The sequence below is a fragment of the Exophiala spinifera genome (assembly GCF_000836115.1).
Source record: "Exophiala spinifera strain CBS 89968 unplaced genomic scaffold supercont1.5, whole genome shotgun sequence".
Classification (NCBI taxonomy): Eukaryota; Fungi; Ascomycota; class Eurotiomycetes; order Chaetothyriales; family Herpotrichiellaceae; genus Exophiala; species Exophiala spinifera.
The window spans coordinates 407,835-424,662 of NW_015622517.1; the positions used below are offsets into that span (position 1 = coordinate 407,835).

The following is a 16,828-nucleotide window of genomic DNA, read 5'->3' on the forward strand; positions in this document are numbered from 1 at the left end:
CGGCCAGAGGTTTCAGGACAAGGGCCAGCATCTCCGAATTAGTCGATGTCGATGACTCCGAGCCACTCCTGTTCGAGGAATGGCCCAATTGAGTCATACGACACTCGATTTGCCTCCCATTCGAAGAAACTGGCAGCCGATGACCTTGATTTTACGAGAGGCGGTGGTCACATGCTCCATCCCATCTCGAGAGGCATTGCCACCACCACTACTTTTGCAGTCGTACCATACACTGTCCAACACGCACGGTCGAAAAAAACGTGGAAAACACAACTCTATCCCTTTCCAACCTGGGTCATCAGGCACCAGTCCCTTGCTCGTTCGCCTCTCGTTGGCCCTCAGGCAGCCTCACTAGCCTTGGAATCCTTGGGCTCCAGAAGAGCCACAAACTATATACGTTGCTAGCGCCTGAGCGGCGGACGTGTCTTGAACTCTCTAGGAGCCTTTCGTTCCCTTGTCATTCTTGATTTGTCTCGACAAAGGTGGCGCATGATCTCAAGAGTCTTGGCCTGAGATGATTCAAAGATGGCTTTCCTTCTTGGGTCCTCTCGCTAAGGCATCTTTCCGATGTACACATGTCCAACCTTGATGAGTCGATGCTTCGCAGGTCAGGCACAGCCTTGAAGTAGAGCCTTGCATCGAGAACCGTTGACAGGCAGCCCTTTCCGCGTCTGCCTCCACAACTATATGCTTCCACCCCGTCATTTCTGTTCTTGGCTCGCTATTTATGCGACAACTCCCCAGCGAATGTACAATTGCATACCTTCTTTCCGCCTTGGGAATACTTTGATCGGCCCTGCTCCGTTGCTGCCAGGCCCTACGCTTACAGATCGGATCGAGAAAGAGAAGGAGGAAGAGACCGAGGAAGCCGCCATCTGCCATGATTATGAACATGAGCTTGAACCATGCTTTTCCGCCATCTCCGCCAAGTGACGCCGATTTATTATCGTCGATTATAACATCAATATCCAAGAAGCCATCAGGCACCAAAATGGCCGAGCTGAACGTGGCCGACTCCAGCCCGTCCTTGGCCGCGGCAACAGCAACAACGACCACGACAATTACAACGACAGTACGCCGAGCGCGCACACCTCCTCGAAACAACGACGGACTATTGTTCTGCGACCACTCTAATTGCCGTGGAAGCGACATCACGTTCAAAAGAGTATGTGAGTGGAACAAGCATATGGATCGACATGAGAGACCGTACAAGTGTCTTGCAGCAGGATGTGAGCTGAATCCGGGATTCACGTACTCGGGAGGTCTATTGAGGCACCAGCGAGAGGTACACAAGATGAATCTGTCGACAAAGGAGCCGCTGTTCTGTCCTTTCCCCAACTGCAACCGGAGCACCGGGACTGGGTTCACCAGAAGAGAAAATCTAGAGGAACACAAGAGAAGACGACACATGGACGAATTGCGGCGGCAGGAAGGACCTAGTTCTCATCCGCCGACGGCGGTCGTCGAAGAACAGCAGCCGATGATGTTGACCTCGCCACAACCACAAATGCCAGTACACGCGGCCAAACGGCGGCGCACAATGACACCGGCAACGCTACCAACACATGTCAGTCAGAACGTACAGAACCAACTCCGTCAAACAGGCATGAGCGAGTATCAACTCATTGAACATCTCCAGACCCGGTTACAGGAGAAGGAAGAAATGATCCGGCTCCAGGCAGCAGACCTCGCACGATATCGAAACTTTCTCCGATCCATGCCGCCTCAAGCGATTTATAGCCTTGTTCAACCGCCTCCGGGTCCACAACAGTTGCCTGGAGGGCCCGGTGGTGGTGGCGGCGGTACTGGTGCTGTCACTGGTGCTGGTGGCATTCCACAAGGAGGCGGATGAGACGAGTAGAGTACTGACTGCCCTGGCTGGAACAGGGTATCTTACGAAATGCTCCGTACTCGTACGAGCTACTGGGTGGGAAACCGGATAGTTGGACCCTACCCGAATCCCTTGTGCAACGATGACTCGGCCTTATGTAATGATTTCACTTTTACGACACGAACGGTCATGAATGGATGGTTTGTAAGTGGTTGAGGAGTTTTACGGCCTTGCTTGGGAGGGCATTGTTTTACAGATTGTCACCACTTTAGGATTTTATAGTCCACTATCACTACTCTTGGGTTTTTCATTTGTTGAAGGTTTCAAAGGTTTTCATATGCGGCTACGGATAAGGAGTATAGGGAATACATTTTTGGAGTTTTGTTTGGTGTTTGAAGTACAACTACTACTTACCTATGTATCATGTATGGGAGTGGGTTTTGTTGTGGTTTCTTGTTCGGGATTGCAATCTTTGCTCTGACGATGAATGAGTCTGTTTTTTACTGTTTTCAGTGGTTGACCAGTTGACGTGCATGGTAGTGTCGGCTACCAAGACACAATCCTGGCTTGAAATGTCGAGAAGCAGGCACAAGGTTCCCCCCTCCCCCCCCCGGGGGGGGGCCGCGGACATCATTTTATATTTCTATCCCTGATGAACCATGAGCGACGAGGAATGAGGTATGAACTACGAAGTATCTAGTATAAAGTGTGAAGAATGAAGAATGAAAGTAACGAAAGCATTCAAGAAAAGATTGTTCCTACCAAGTTTACATGTCCCATCCACCACGTACTATAGGAGGGAGATTTGGAGTGTTCGAGCAAAAAGTTCCAACCGAGGCTTAGGATACACAAATATACAGTACAGTCAGAGAAGAAGAAGGACAAGGGGTTGGGGGGGGGGGGGGGGGTGGGGGGGGGGGGTAGAGGAGGCGAGGCGAGGTAAAAATGTAGTAGGGACATGGTATGTAGATGGTAGAGGTGGAAAGAAAACAAGGGTAGAGAGGTGCACGAGCGAGAAAAAGAGGTAGAGGTTAGAGGTAGAAAGGGAACAGGCAGCAGTGCTCAGGACTTCTATCGTGTTAACGGACGGGGGATATTACGGCACCACCACTGACCCGGTAGGTACTCCCGTACACAGTACAGGATTCGCGTGTGTGTGTGTGTGTGTGTGTGTGTGTGTGTGTGTGTGTGTGTGTGTGTGTGTGTGTGTGTGTGTGTGTGTGTGTGTGCGTGTGTGTGTGAGTGAGTGAGTGAGGTCCCCGAGAAAACTAGGCCAAGTTTGGTGTGCAGAGAGTGGTGGCGCCACATACCCACTCGTTACGGCGAGTACTCCTGTGTCGTGTGTCTGTACAGGTATCCGTACTTCTTGTACAAAGTAACGCACACGATGACAACGACAATGCGCTGGCTAGGTACCTGTACGAGTAGGTGGTGAGGCTGTGGAGTGTGTGGCGGCGCTGTGGCGTGTGAAGTGTGGCGGAGACGGACGAGCACAAGTCAGTGACGCGTACGAATACGAAAGAACAAAGTGCATTGGGGAGGGGTTGAGGGGCGTCGTGGCGACGGGTGACCCGGAGTCTCCGATAGATACGTTTGTCTACGTTTAAAAATTTCCAAAGTACCTCCTACAGTACCCGGATAGACCACTACTAGCTGACTTTACATGACGTACGCGACGTACGTGCAGCTACGAGTACCTACTGTACCTAACCTGTACTTACTTATACGACACGACGAGTGACCGAGTCGAAGTGACCCCCTAACTAACTACCTGGTCCAAGGTAACCCAAGAAATGTCACGGCGAAGGCTGGCTGCTGGTACGAGACCAGGTACCTACCTAGATGGTGTACCTCGAGAGATGACATGATTTACCTGAAAGTTTGTTAAATTGTTATATTGTTAGATGATGGTGGATGCCTGGTGAGCCTGGGGCTGGATAGTTGGAACTAACGTACTTGCTTGGGTATCCGGATGTAGAGCGTACTTCGTAAAATATTGGAGAATCAGGTTAGATCTACCTTGCCCCCCTCTTTCTTTTTGCCACGTTGCGAGAAAAAAAAATTAAAAAAAAAAAGAAAAAGGAACAAGCCCTCTCAAGGCAAAATTGTTGTTGCCTGGAACACCGAACATGCATATAATGCACTGCGAAAAGGTACCCAAGGTACGGTACTGCAGGGTGTGTTCTAACTAGTTGGGTACTAACTAGTTAACTAGTTAACAAGTGCCTCCCTGTACCTTTACTTAACAGTCAACTAATTTAGGCGGCCAAAGGGCCGTGACGATGCGTTTCGTCGGAACTTTTGACCATTTATCATCCAACATGTACTCCGTACTCGTATTGTACCTGCATGGCCCATCGCTAGCTTACTAAACTTAGTTGACGATTTCCTTTTTCTTTTCTCTCCCTCTGCGGACTATCTCAAAAAGGTACAAGGTTGGTAAAGTGTAAAACCTTGTGAGGATACACTGTACGAGTGCTCCATAGGTACATACCCCAGTCACCTGGTACCCGAGGCAGACACCAACTAACTACTGTAAAGTTCCGGGCACGGAGCGTATGAAAAAGTCAATCTTACAACCTACCTACAAGGTACTCGTGAGAGGTATTATTCGTGGATACGACCGTGAGGCTCTATCTAGTTTGTATGTATATACCCATCTCATTTTGTTCATTCAGATCCCTGAACTGGTATTGGACGACATTGGTGTCTGCCTGCTGCCTGCTGCCTACCGGTCCGACCGTCTGTCTGCCTGCCTACCACCGTCAACTTGGTAGTACCTACCAAGTACCCTTGGAACCCTTTTGTCCTTTCGTATTCCGTGTTCCTTGTTTCCGTAGTCTGGAGTCTGGAGTCTGGAGTCTGGACTTCTGTCAAAGCTGTTGCCTTTGCAGGGTGGCCATCATCATGTGACCCACACCACGTACCGACATACCTACCTACAACCTACAACACCTAACCCGTAGGTAGGTATCCGTACTACTTACTTACATCTGTACGCCCTCTACAGCGCCGAGACAAGAAAGGACCTGTCACCCTTGGCTTCCATCGTTTCCCACAGCAGCCTAGCCGTACCCACCTGCAGACACTGTTCTCGTCCAAAGGGTACCTAAAAATCAACAGTAAGGTATCTCTGACCGCGTGTGAGTCATCAGATACTTCTTCCGAGGTCGGCCTCGCCATGGGGCGCTTTGCCTAGGTACCTACTACCTAAACATACCTGGACCGTGACCTCAGGATGGTATGGCCAGCATTTTCTCACCCTCTTGAGTGTCCCTCATTTCCACATCACCACGGAGACACTACCTTACTCCGTAACCTTCTCCTCGTTTGGTCATCATTAAGTTAGAGAGGTACACCCGGGTAAAACATCTGAGAATCCAGCCCCTCCATTCCTCCCGTACCTCTCGCTCGTGATTCATCATCATCAAGTACCTGTCGCAGGCGGCGCGCATGTGACACACAACGTCGCCACTCCGTATACCCTCTCTATACTCCCCGTGACTCCATCCCCGTCATCAATCGTGTATCTTGATTTTCCCAACCACTTCGGGAAACGTTTCCAAAAACACACTGCCGACGCTCCAATTGTCGTAATCAGTCACGTGCTCTATGAACCTGGGCGTCAAGACTTTTGCTCCGGTCACCAGACTTTGTTGCACCGCGGCCTCCATCCCATGGTGCCAATTGACACTCCAATTGCACTTGATCAAGGGAGTGAGCCAGTCTCGCAATCGATGAATGGCCGCGTCTCGAACAGGGCCACTAGATGTCGGAAACAAAAAAACAAATCGAGTCAGGTCTGAAACAAAAAAAAAATGAAAATGAAAATGAAAATGAATCGCCCGTCAAAAACAAAACAAAACAAAACTTACAGTGGTATGGTCTCAATGGCACCGATATGCGGAATCATGCATTGAGACGGTGTAGGCCTCACCATGTCGGGAACCTTTTGGTAATTCTCCGCCGTCGATACTAATAGCCACTGTGTGAATGATTCACGGGTCAGCATCATCGGTATCGATAAAGGGGGGGGGGGGGGTGGTGTTTCCCCCATCCAAAACACAGGTCCAAGAACTCACCCTCATCAAAAGAGTCAACATGTAAGCCGAACCTAACCGAGTATACACCTCTGTCTCGTAACTTCGAGTCACTTCGCAAGCCCAAGACGCGCAGTCGAATTTGTCCGTTTTGGTTCGGCTACGGAAGAACAGGTCCACCGAAATTTCGTCGTCGGACCCCAAGACGTCCATCATGGGCACCCCGCCGTCCAACATCTGCCGCGCCCCTTGCAGGTAGTGGGTGTACGTTCGACTCATGTACGAGTCGTCGTGGATGATCAAGGGCAACACGAGGTGCCGAGGGATGCGAAGTCTCGTCGATTGCTTATCTTGCGCTACGCTCAAGTCCCATCGATTCGGCGCTGGGTCGTGGATCAACGGCGACGACACCACTTCGAGGTATGGCGTGTGAGGTGAGGGGTGGGCCACCGGGACCATGGGAATGTCGGTGTTGAGCTGTGCTGGTTGAGGAAAAGACGGCCGTCGCATCATCGAAGGTTGCTGCGAACGCATGACGTTGGGGTCTGGTCTCTTGGACTGAGGCGCCGCTTCGGAAAAGCGACGCTTGTGGTTTTGCTCGACATGAACAATCTGGGAGAGATTTAGTGACTACTCCTGTCTTGCTGTTGAAATGGGAATGCGCCAAGCCCCCCCCAAAAAAAACCAAGTCTGAGCTCAGGGCGCGCTCGAGACTGGCGGCCGTTTGAGGCCTAAAAAACAACAGCCCTCACCAGGTAAAAACGGCGCCACGAACCCCAGAATGCTGGTAACGTTGAAACTTACCTCTGTTTTTCCTTCAGGCCACGCCATCATCGTGGGCGACCGCAGTTGTAACGCAGGATGCCAGGAGGACCTCTCTGCCAATCCGGTCGAGATGGTTTTTGACGGGATTTGCTCCAGCATGTTTTTGACCGACGTAGTCGACCATGGCGACGACGCGTTCGTCTCCACCGGCGACGAGGCTATCAACCGACGCAGCATTTCTTCGCCTTCGGATATACTGCATGTCTTCAGTGCCATCAGCAATGACCCAATGTTTGGCGTCCCGGGCCTCGTTTTCACTCGATCTAGCGTGGGTACCATCGACTGCGGAGGTTCCACCTTCAAAACGCCATTCATGATCTTCTCATGATTGATCGCTAGAGATGGAGAGGGCGTTGTCAATTCTCCGTTGATGTTCATCGCCTCAGGACCCACCTCAATGCTCTCATCCATAAAAGAACCGACAGCATCGCTCTGCGAGGCCAGAGTATGGTCAGAGCCCTGGTCATCACTTTCTCGTAGATACCGCTGGATCGTGTTTGTGGTTTCTTGGTTGTTGACGCTATTCCGGATGATCTCGTGGAGGTTATCCAAACGGGGCGAAGGGCCTTCCCGAATCGCATCCATCAGCCTGTTCAGCGTATCCTGATACGACTTTGATTCGTCAATGGTGCGCTGTAAAGCCGCTCGGCGTCGCATGTCAAGAGAGAGATCAATCACACATTCCGTCCCCAAGTTCTCGCACAGGTGACATGGCGGCGGTCCTCCGGTGCATTTGGTCTTGCGTTTCTTGCAAGCCTCACACGCCGCCGAAATCCTCCCACTGGCCTGTTTCTTTTTGCTACTGGGGGTCAGCTTCGGAGGTTGGGCTTCCTTGGCCGGTTTGATGGGCCTTGCCTTGGGCGGTGGCGGCATAATGTTATTGCTGTTGTTGGCAGCTATGAAACCTGCTGGAAGTAAATCATTATCGTCTGGAACCCTCCACCACTGTCATCAAATCAATCAATCTATCTATCAACTTAAGCGTGTCTCTTCCATCGGTGTGTTCTTGATTTGTTTGCTTAGAATATCAGCCTAGGTGGGTCGGATGGTGCAATGACTGTCGGTGCCTTGCACGGGTGGTGACTTAGCGCTTGAGCAGCGTTGATTCGTAGGAATACTCGACTGGTGTTAATAACTGTATGTAGTGCAAATCCCATTGGGAACGGAGCGAAGGTCGTTTGTTTCTGAAGATGTTCTGCGCAAGTAGATCGGAGGAGATCTATGTTGGGAAGGACGCAGCAGATTGGCAGATACTCACCCAACATTCGATCTTCAGCAAGACCAGAGCCGCTTTTGGAAGGCCTCTCTGGGTTGTGCCCGAAGGAGAATCAGCCAACTACGCCCAGGCCATAATTCCTGTGTCTTCAGCACGGTAGCTGGAGCACGCAGAAGCAGGCGGGCATAGCGCTCCCCCCCACCATGTCGTGAACAGTGCCGCCATAGCGCAGGAGTTTATTTTCCATGGAAATTGATTGGTCGCACAAGAGCTTCCTCCACTCCGGAGTGGCCGCCACCTTCGTGTCGTCGCCCCAGCTTCAACCACCCGTACCGATCTCTCAGGGAGTGAGATAGATCTTTTCGTGATCTTCACGCCTGTTGCTCGGTGCACGACGCAAAAAGACAGGTAAGCTCGTCGAACACGAGGCTAGAAAGGCACTAAATGAAGCAAAGCTCAGCCGTAAATTGTGACAACTGTTGCTATAGCTTGGTACGCGCCTGTGCCGCCTAAGCGAAGCGACAACGGCGCGGCTCACTACTTCACCAGCCCTATGGCTCTGAGGCGGCAGATCATAGAAGGGTGGTCAGATCTTGTCCTCCGGATCAAATTTCCGCTACTGAATGATGCCCAAAGTGCATCATGGCACTGAGATGATAGATCTACAGTAGGTTATATTCGGAAACGAGCGGAAGAAGTCTACACAGCCAATGGACCTACCCTTTTGTCCTGTGCATGCATCAGACGCCGACCGTTGCCCCTTACTTGGGGAAAAATCGTCGATGAGAACAAGCATACACCCCCCTAATCATGCACGGCGTGCAAAGGAGCTACTCCCGATCCTCCAAGGTGAATCGGAGAGTCGTGAGAGGCTGAGAGCTAACGAGGCGCAGCGACTACCTAGGTAGTGGACTATCGGACAGAGGAAATGATTTGCACGCGAAGAGAGGATGGCAGGGGGGATGTTTTTCCCGCTGTCGATACCATCGGCATGGCTCGTGTCGATGCGAGTACGCTGTTCTGGTACTTTGCATCGGTGATTTCAACTGAGTTTCTAGCATTCGGAATGACATCTGCGATCAGCAGCCGTTAAGCGAAAGGCCGTTGCGACCAGTTACTTGTCCCAGGGACTACGGAATTGAAGATCCGGCCGCGGACATCACCTTTTCTACTTACGAATCTCTCTGTGTGGCTGAAAAAGGGAGAAACGTGAACCCCAACAATGTGGTCATCCCGGCCGTAGACCTAACATGAGTCCTCCCCTATGAGGATTCAAACAACTGCACTGGTCATCCGTTCGGCTCATCTTACCAAGCCATCCGCCCCCGTCCATATCGTGCACGTACGGTGCCCAAATGAATACCACATGGACAGCAAACCGTAGCGGACGCGCCGCGCCCTTTCCCAGCATTTGTTGGCGACGGCATAGCAAGGTGGGAGCGTCGCCGTTAGCCTTGTGCCTCTTTGGATCAGTCGTAGCGAAATTCTCACGCGCCAAAGTCTCCCTTTCCCAATCCCACAAGCCGGCATCCTTGACAAGCAGAAGCGTACATCTTGTGACTGACGAGCAAACGCCACATGACGAAATTTGAAGTCGCGTATCGTCCCATTACTGCATCAGGCCAAAGGATGGCCTGGTGCGGCCGGGGATCTACTCCGTTTGGGGCGCCCAATAGCCTGTCATGCAGAGTCTGGAGTCATACCTTTCGTACTCGTATAGTCGGTTAGATTCTCAAAAGTATTGCTAAGGAGCGAGATGCAGAGAGCCACCTTAACCTTCCGGTATGGACCTGCATCAACCAGGAATTTTGAGGTTGTCCAAGCTCCGGCGACCGATCTTGAAAGCCCGTGTTCTCGGTCCATCTCTCCACGAGAAGGAAAGCCATTACCGGGGAGTCTTAATGGGAACCAAAGGTTTCGGAAAGCCGGGCAAATAATCCTCTGATATCATTGTCGGTGTCTTCTCCCATCCCTGTAGATTGCGTCAAATCGCATGTAATGCCTATCCCGATGACATCGACGATGTTAGTGCGTGGGTGCCCTCAGAAATGAGCTTGACACACAATTGTCGTAGTAGAGAATCTTTTGGTCGATCCTTTGTTCGTCATCGGTCCCTAAGTATACTTGTAGAACAAATTACTGTAGCAGTCTTCTGGTCTCATCTATCGACTCTCTGAATGGAACATTTATCCATAGAGGAGAGATTCACATGAGCCAAGCCAAACCCATGGTGGATGCCATGTTCTCTTGGTTCTTTCAGGGAGAACTAGGGGCATCCAGACCTTGTTCAAAGTGATGTAGATGTTACCTGCGCCTGTCCATATCTTGAGGGAGATCAGCATCATACCATGCTATATTTTGCACCGGGCGTTGACGTAGATGGTAGATCACAACGGTTTTATTTTCCACTGTTTCTTGTCAGCCTACTACGTTTCACATCTCCGCTAAGGACTTTGATGCTTTGAGATGTTTCAGCACCACTTTTCGGCATAATAATTTGGGCATTGCGTCGTGATCTAGGATGATAGATAGCAAAATGCTCGATTGGCGGGGGGGCATGGTGCATCCAAAGCCTTTTTCTTGTTCGACTGCGATAAGCAAGCCGTGTGGCTCAAGACTGGAGCGTTGGCCGGGATGTGGTGTGAAATTAATCAAGTGTGCAAACAATCACGCTGCGGTCGATCACCAGTCAGTATTGCCGAACATACCGTTGCTTAGCGTTGCGGATATGAGCTAGAACTATGACCTTTGTTGCATTCACTCCTTGATCGAGACGACTAGCAGGCTTCATATAGAATAAGTGGTCGTCGTCAAATACCTCCGGGGGAAATTTGAGGCAGAAACGAGGGACAGCGTTTACGAAGACAGACGCTCCATACGTGACCCAGAACATCTGCATGTGGCAGGTATCGAGGACACACAGATCGGCCTAGTAGCCTTCCGAACATGTCTGAAGTTCCAGGTGGGGAACAACTTTGCTTTTCAGAAACTGCCCCGAAGGGGACGATCCGAATTTTGCCTGATGGGAATTTGTATCGACCTTTGAGATTGGCGGCTGACCTCGGCTAAGCGGAGTGAAAGGAACACACAATGACCGATAGTCCCGCGTCTCTTCGATATATGAGACTATCTTTGGTGGCTTAGAGGTGTTTGAAAGAACAGGTGTTTGAAAGAACAGGTGTTTGAAAGAACAGGTGTTTGAAAGAACAGGTGTTCGAACTCAATGAGCGGCTGCAGGTATCATTACCTCAAGTCTTAAGTGACCGTGCTGGGAGTTTCCGGTCCGATGACGAGACGTTCGTTCCTTCGTCGCCAAAGCCCAGAAGCATGCCCACTGTAGCACCACCATTCATGTAACTGGGTGCTCATCTTGTCTTCCAGTGTGTGACGCAGCGCTTCAATCTGCACGTCTGCCACTTCGAGTTCGCAAAGATCGCCCTCCAATGTCAAGTACAGTACCGTATGAGCTAACAGTACCCACGAGGTCTCACATTCGTTCCAGGGGTCATTGATATCCATATGGCCACCGGCCGATTCAACTTCATCGCGAAATATGGTGGTATCAGGATCTGGGCATAATTTCAAGAACAGCCGCTGGAGCCGCTTCATTTTCCGTATACAGTGAAGAACTTCGTCCACATGGTTGTAGAATGGAAAAATGGCGATGAAATCGAAATGTGTAAGATTTGCGAACAACGTGCCTGAAGCCATAGAATCGTTATGGCGCAGGGCGGTCAGTAAAGAAGGTGTACGCCGTGAGAAGAACTCATAGGTCGTGTAGGCCAATAGGCTGGAACCCTCATTGACAGTCATGCCCGTCCAGCCCTCTGAGGACAGGAAATTAGGTGAGGTCTCATAGTCGATTTGATCATGGTAGAACTTCAATGGTCGGCGAAGCTGGAGGACTTGCAAAGGCATATCGAAGGCCCAGGCATCATTGCTCCAAGAATATATTCCGGCAAGGCCATTCAATACTTCTGGTGGTGCCGTGACAGTGATTTTGGTCGCAGAAGGTAATGCATTGAGAATGCGACCCCACCATGGTGGTTGAACGTGATTGCAATGCGTAGTCAAGTAGACATGAATGCTTGTGACTTTGGAGGCAAGGTGATTTGAGGCCAAAAAGGCAAGGAATTGGCCAAAACACTCAGGAGATGGTCTGGCGTGTTGGAAAAGAAAGGGCAAGACGAGCTTGCGAAGTAAGCGAGATGTCACGGTCAGGATTTTGAGAGGACAGTCCCTGTAGTTAGAGTCATCGAAGTAGGAGTGGTTTGCTTTGAGGTGAGAAGTACCCAAGGTGTTCTGTGGGGCTTTAGGCTTTCGTAAGATGGAAGCAGTCAATGGATCCCCGTTATCGAGGAAGAAGACGATGTGGTTGAGAAGTTCGGTTGGGAGATTGAGTAGAGTCGTCGCATTGTGGCTTGAGGGAATAGTTTTTGCTTGTTGCCGCAGGCTAGGTGCACCCTCCATCGCTGTCCTACGACAGCCAGTTGTTGTATTGGATAGTCCTGCTTCTCTTTGTCGAGCTGGTACTCGTAGTTTGATCTTCACTGCACTGTGCGGACTGCGGCACGGAGGCACGACGCACGTGACGCGGAGACGCCTATACCAAATATGGTTAGAGGCGCAGTTCGGAATTATCCCACTTTCTCAATGCGGGGTAATTGTTTGTCGCCAGAACTCAGCTCGTACTTGTACTGGTAGTACCTTTCCCGGTACTTCTCGTAGATGTGCTGGCACCTCGGCAATAGCCATGTAGTGGTCTAATGGTAGAGGCGCGCAACCGCGAGATCACTACTAGCCATGCATGAGTCCTGCCAACCAGTTCTCCCGGGACGGAATGAACGTCTTGACCGAATGATGTCTTCTTCTGGAGCGTGAGAGTAAGTGGAGCTAATGGGCCGACGCCGCAAATTTTGATAGAGGGGCAAGCGCTGCTGTCCGAATAAACAGGTCCCTACTCACAGTGCGAACCTCTCAGGATACAATAGACTTGATTGTTCCATTCTTCACCCCAGTCTCCCGAGGTTTGAACAGCACCCGCTCGAGGAAACATGCCTGCCTCACTACACCGTAACCCTCCCTATCGTGCTGAGCACCTTGGCTCGCTCCTCCGAACGGACAAACTCCTCGACACTCGCCATGCTTGGGAAGCTGGTAAAGCGACGGCCGAAGACCTGGAAAAGGTTGAAGATCAAGATGTCAAGGACATCGTAAAGACGCAGCTTGATCTCGGTTTCCATGCCATCACCGATGGCGAATACCGCCGCCACATGTTCTGGGGCTCTTTCTGGCCGGGCTTAGAGGGCATGAAAGAGATCGACGAGCCTGATCCAGAACTTTTCCGCATGTACATCCCTGACATTGCCGCATTTACCGAGGCAGGGTACAAGCCAGGCGAAACCGTTCTATGCACGGGCAAGATCAAGCATAAGGGTAGCACCTACACGGCACAGTTCGACTACCTCAAGAGCCTGGTACCAGAAAGCAAGTGGAAGGATCTCAAGTTGACGCTGGCCGCGCCGAACTGGTACCACCTGCGATACAAGGAGGGCAAAGCATACCCGAAAGACGTGTACAAGAACGACGACGAATACTTCGCCGATGTGGCCAAGGCATATCAAGATGAACTCAAGATCCTGTATGATCACGGCTTGAGAAATGTCCAATTCGACGACCCGAACTTGGCTTGTATGAAACATCAATTTTATCTCCAGGGTGAAAGTTGGGTAGAGGAATGCTAACATCACGATCAGATTTCTGCTCCGAAGCCATGATCGAGGGCTGGAACAAAGACCCCTTGAACACCTACTCGACCGACGAGCTCTTGGTCAAGTACATTGACTTGTACAATGCATGCGTCTCCGAGATCCCATCGGACATGCACGTAGGTGTACATCTGTGCCGCGGCAACTTTGTAAACTCTCGACACTTTAGCGAAGGCGGGTACGACCGAATTGCAACCTTGTTGTTCCAGAAACTCAACATGCACACGTACTATCTCGAATACGACACGCCGCGCGCCGGAGGGTTCGAGCCACTACAGCATCTGCCCAAGGACAAGAACGTCATCCTCGGCGTGGTGACGAGCAAGTTCCCCAAGATGGAGGACGAAGACGAGATGGTTGCTCGTGTCAAAGAGGCCGCCAAGTGGATCGCCAAGGGCACCGGTGAGAGCGAGAAAGACGCTCTCAACCGCTGCGGTGTGAGCCCACAGTGTGGATTTGCAAGTCACTCCAGTGGAAATGCGGTCAAGCACGAAGACATGATCGCCAAATTGAAGCTGGTGAGGAGAATTGCGGACAAGATCTGGCCGGGTGAGCCTTAGATGCCGTCTTGTCTGGGCGTCTCAAAAAGTAAAAAAATGTTTTTGAAAGCACAAAGGAGACCTGCATAGGGGCGGGCGGTTCCTAACGCATGTATATACCCCCATGTATGAATTCAACATGAGATGGAAAAGAGGGAAACGCGGGCACCGCATGAACGGTTAGTTGGACTGCACTCAACGTGTAGTTGTGGGACAAGATATATATGATTATACCCACATCCACACTTGATTCTACTCCTGGCACCCAGTCAATATCTTGATCCATCGCATGGTGGAGCTATAGATTGAGTATACGCCTTCTAGATCGCCGTGATCTCGAGTTTTTGAGACTACCCTCATATCTAGGACGCCATACAACCTTTAGATCGAACTGCTCCGTTGCTTTTCACCAAAGTGCCACTAGATTCACTTCTTTACAAACAGACGCTATGATGAGGGTTTGGGCACACGCACTCCATATTTCTGAAGCACAACTTCAAGACATTCAATTTCCTCTCGGTTCTGATAAGCAACATTCACCTATAAAGTAGCCAACATTCCACTCAACTCGCCCTTGCTATACTTGACAACCTTGCCCTTACCCTTGTCGACCTCATGGTATCTGTCCCAGAATCTGGCGTAAAGAGGCTCAATCAGCGCCGTTATCTCGCGACTAATGTAGCTCCGCACTTCATTCTCCATGTGCAGGCCCTTATGCCTGACGACAAGCTCGTCAAAACTCGTGTTGAAGACCTTGAACTTCTCCTTGATTTTGTCCTTGTCCTTGCTGTTGAGAGACTTGACGATGCTAGTGCTGTCGATGGCTTGACCCGGCCCTTGACCGGATATGGGCCTCGACCCTGACGTGTGGATCGTGTCGAAAAGGTGCATGCTCGCCTCCCGCCACGACGTCATGTACAGTTCCGTTGCGCGCTTGCGAAATTTCTCCAGACGTTCGTTGTGCGGGCTGATGCCAATGTACCGTGCTAAGTCAGGAGATGATTGAACGGCGCGTGCAAGCACAGCCGCGGAATTGAGTTGGAAGATACCCTGCATAGACTTCTTGGGATGGATGGTCTGGGAGCGAGTGTTGAGTGTGTTGAGAAGCGTGTCGACGACGTCGAGGAGATAGTGGCTTAGGAGGTTTGGATTCTCCGCCGACGGCGTGAGTTCCAGGTTCAGACTCGATTGGGATGCGAGGCCCGCCGAGGTGGAGGGAGCCTTCCAGTTGCCGTCACCAATGGATGACAGCAGAACGAGTAGAGGGCGGTCGAAGTTTGCTAGGGTTTGTAATCGTTTAGCAGTTTCGGACACTAGAGGAATGGTATTGCCATCGGGGGGAAGGGTGGAAATAGTCTCTGCCTGGCGTCGGGTTTGAGTGATTAGGTCACTGAACGAGGAGCGTGCCGTTTCGCGAAGCGGGCGCAGAGCGTCGGCAAATTGTGAGCGGAGTTGACCTGTTCTTGAATCCAGCCGGTAGCTGAGAGGGGTGACGAGATCGAGGATCTCGTAGGCGAGAAAGCAGTCTGTTAGGATGCGAGTTTTGATGAAACTGTTTAGGTCGGACAGTGTACGGGCAAATGTGGAAAGAGGCTTGGAGCAAGTCAGGCCAAAGACGCGGCCGCCATCATTGCGGAAGATGCGTGATGTATTTTCGGACTCAGCAAGGAGCATGCTTTCAAGGGCTTTCGCGTACGCTCCAACACCACTTGATCCTTCTCGGTAGATGGCTGTGTCAGCGTTGCGGCGCTTTGAGGTGCTGATTGATGCCATCGACAGGTTTTGGAGGCTGCTGTTTATGTAGTCTCCTCGTATTTCCGCATACATGCGTGCTGCAGCATCGTCATCGCGTTGTCCCAGCTTGGCTGAATGTGCTCCCGCCGAGGCGATGGCCATGGATATCTGACCTAAAGTCTGTGCCTTTTCTTGAGCGATAGTTGGAAAAGAGATCTGCTTTGTGATGAAATGAAGAGGCTCGATAGTCTTGGCATCTTCTTGCAACATCTTCCGATACAAGTCATTCAGCTGGTTGACGCCCGTCAGGAGTAAATTATGGAACTCCGAAATGGCTTGTTGATTCGACCGTAAACCCGAAGAGTTGAGATCCGTCAATGCCTTGTCCACTCTCTTGAGTGCTGCTAGGTACTGAGGCAGACCGGCACTCTTCGGCCCTTGTCGGATGATGTTTTCCTCGCGACCACGGGCATCTAGAGGTTGGCGGAGTTTCTCAATGGCCTCGTTGACTCTATCAATGTTTCGGCTCGTAACCTGAAGTTGTTTAGTGTTGCCATAGACAGGTCCAATGGCCTCGTTGACAATCTGTCCACTGGCATCTAGTCGAGCCAGACTTGCTGCAATTTTCTTCGTGAGGTCTCTCGTCTTGCCCAGGGATGCAAGCAGAACTTCCACCTCCGCGCTCTCTTCCGCAAAAGCAGCGTTCCTTTGCGCAACCATGATGATGTCTGAAGAAGCAACAAACTCGCTTAAATCTCCATTCGCGCGAGATGCGAAAGCGTCTCAGCCTTAGATCAAGACGAAGCAGGGGGATGCATCGGTTCAGGCGCCTATGTCAGTGGCCGCGGAACAAAGTTCGTGAAATGAACGGTGAT

At 51.1% G+C, this 16,828-nt stretch overlaps 5 protein-coding genes across 5 annotated transcripts; 2 read left to right on the top strand and 3 right to left on the bottom strand.

Moving 5' to 3' along the window:
• Window positions 1-991: 991 nt before the first annotated feature.
• On the top strand, window positions 992-1,852 carry PV08_06734 (uncharacterized protein; the record flags this gene model as incomplete). The annotated part of the gene is made up of 1 exon (XM_016381067.1): window positions 992-1,852. The coding sequence occupies one exon, from the start codon at window positions 992-994 to the stop codon at window positions 1,850-1,852; it is 861 nt and encodes a 286-aa protein (XP_016234169.1).
• A 3,497-nt stretch (window positions 1,853-5,349) lies between these two features.
• Window positions 5,350-7,569, bottom strand: PV08_06735 (uncharacterized protein; the record flags this gene model as incomplete). The annotated part of the gene is made up of 4 exons (XM_016381068.1): window positions 5,350-5,596; window positions 5,707-5,816; window positions 5,914-6,483; window positions 6,676-7,569. The coding sequence occupies 4 exons, from the start codon at window positions 7,567-7,569 to the stop codon at window positions 5,350-5,352; spliced, it is 1,821 nt and encodes a 606-aa protein (XP_016234170.1).
• A 3,598-nt stretch (window positions 7,570-11,167) lies between these two features.
• PV08_06736 (uncharacterized protein) lies at window positions 11,168-12,382 on the bottom strand (the record flags this gene model as incomplete). The annotated part of the gene is made up of 1 exon (XM_016381069.1): window positions 11,168-12,382. One exon carries the CDS (start codon window positions 12,380-12,382, stop codon window positions 11,168-11,170), a length of 1,215 nt encoding a protein of 404 aa, XP_016234171.1.
• Window positions 12,383-12,966: 584 nt separating this feature from the next.
• Window positions 12,967-14,240, top strand: PV08_06737 (uncharacterized protein; the record flags this gene model as incomplete). The annotated part of the gene is made up of 2 exons (XM_016381070.1): window positions 12,967-13,603; window positions 13,669-14,240. 2 exons carry the CDS (start codon window positions 12,967-12,969, stop codon window positions 14,238-14,240), a joined length of 1,209 nt encoding a protein of 402 aa, XP_016234172.1.
• Window positions 14,241-14,759: 519 nt separating this feature from the next.
• On the bottom strand, window positions 14,760-16,673 carry PV08_06738 (uncharacterized protein; the record flags this gene model as incomplete). Its single annotated transcript, XM_016381071.1, has 1 exon — window positions 14,760-16,673. The coding sequence occupies one exon, from the start codon at window positions 16,671-16,673 to the stop codon at window positions 14,760-14,762; it is 1,914 nt and encodes a 637-aa protein (XP_016234173.1).
• Window positions 16,674-16,828: the final 155 nt, after the last annotated feature.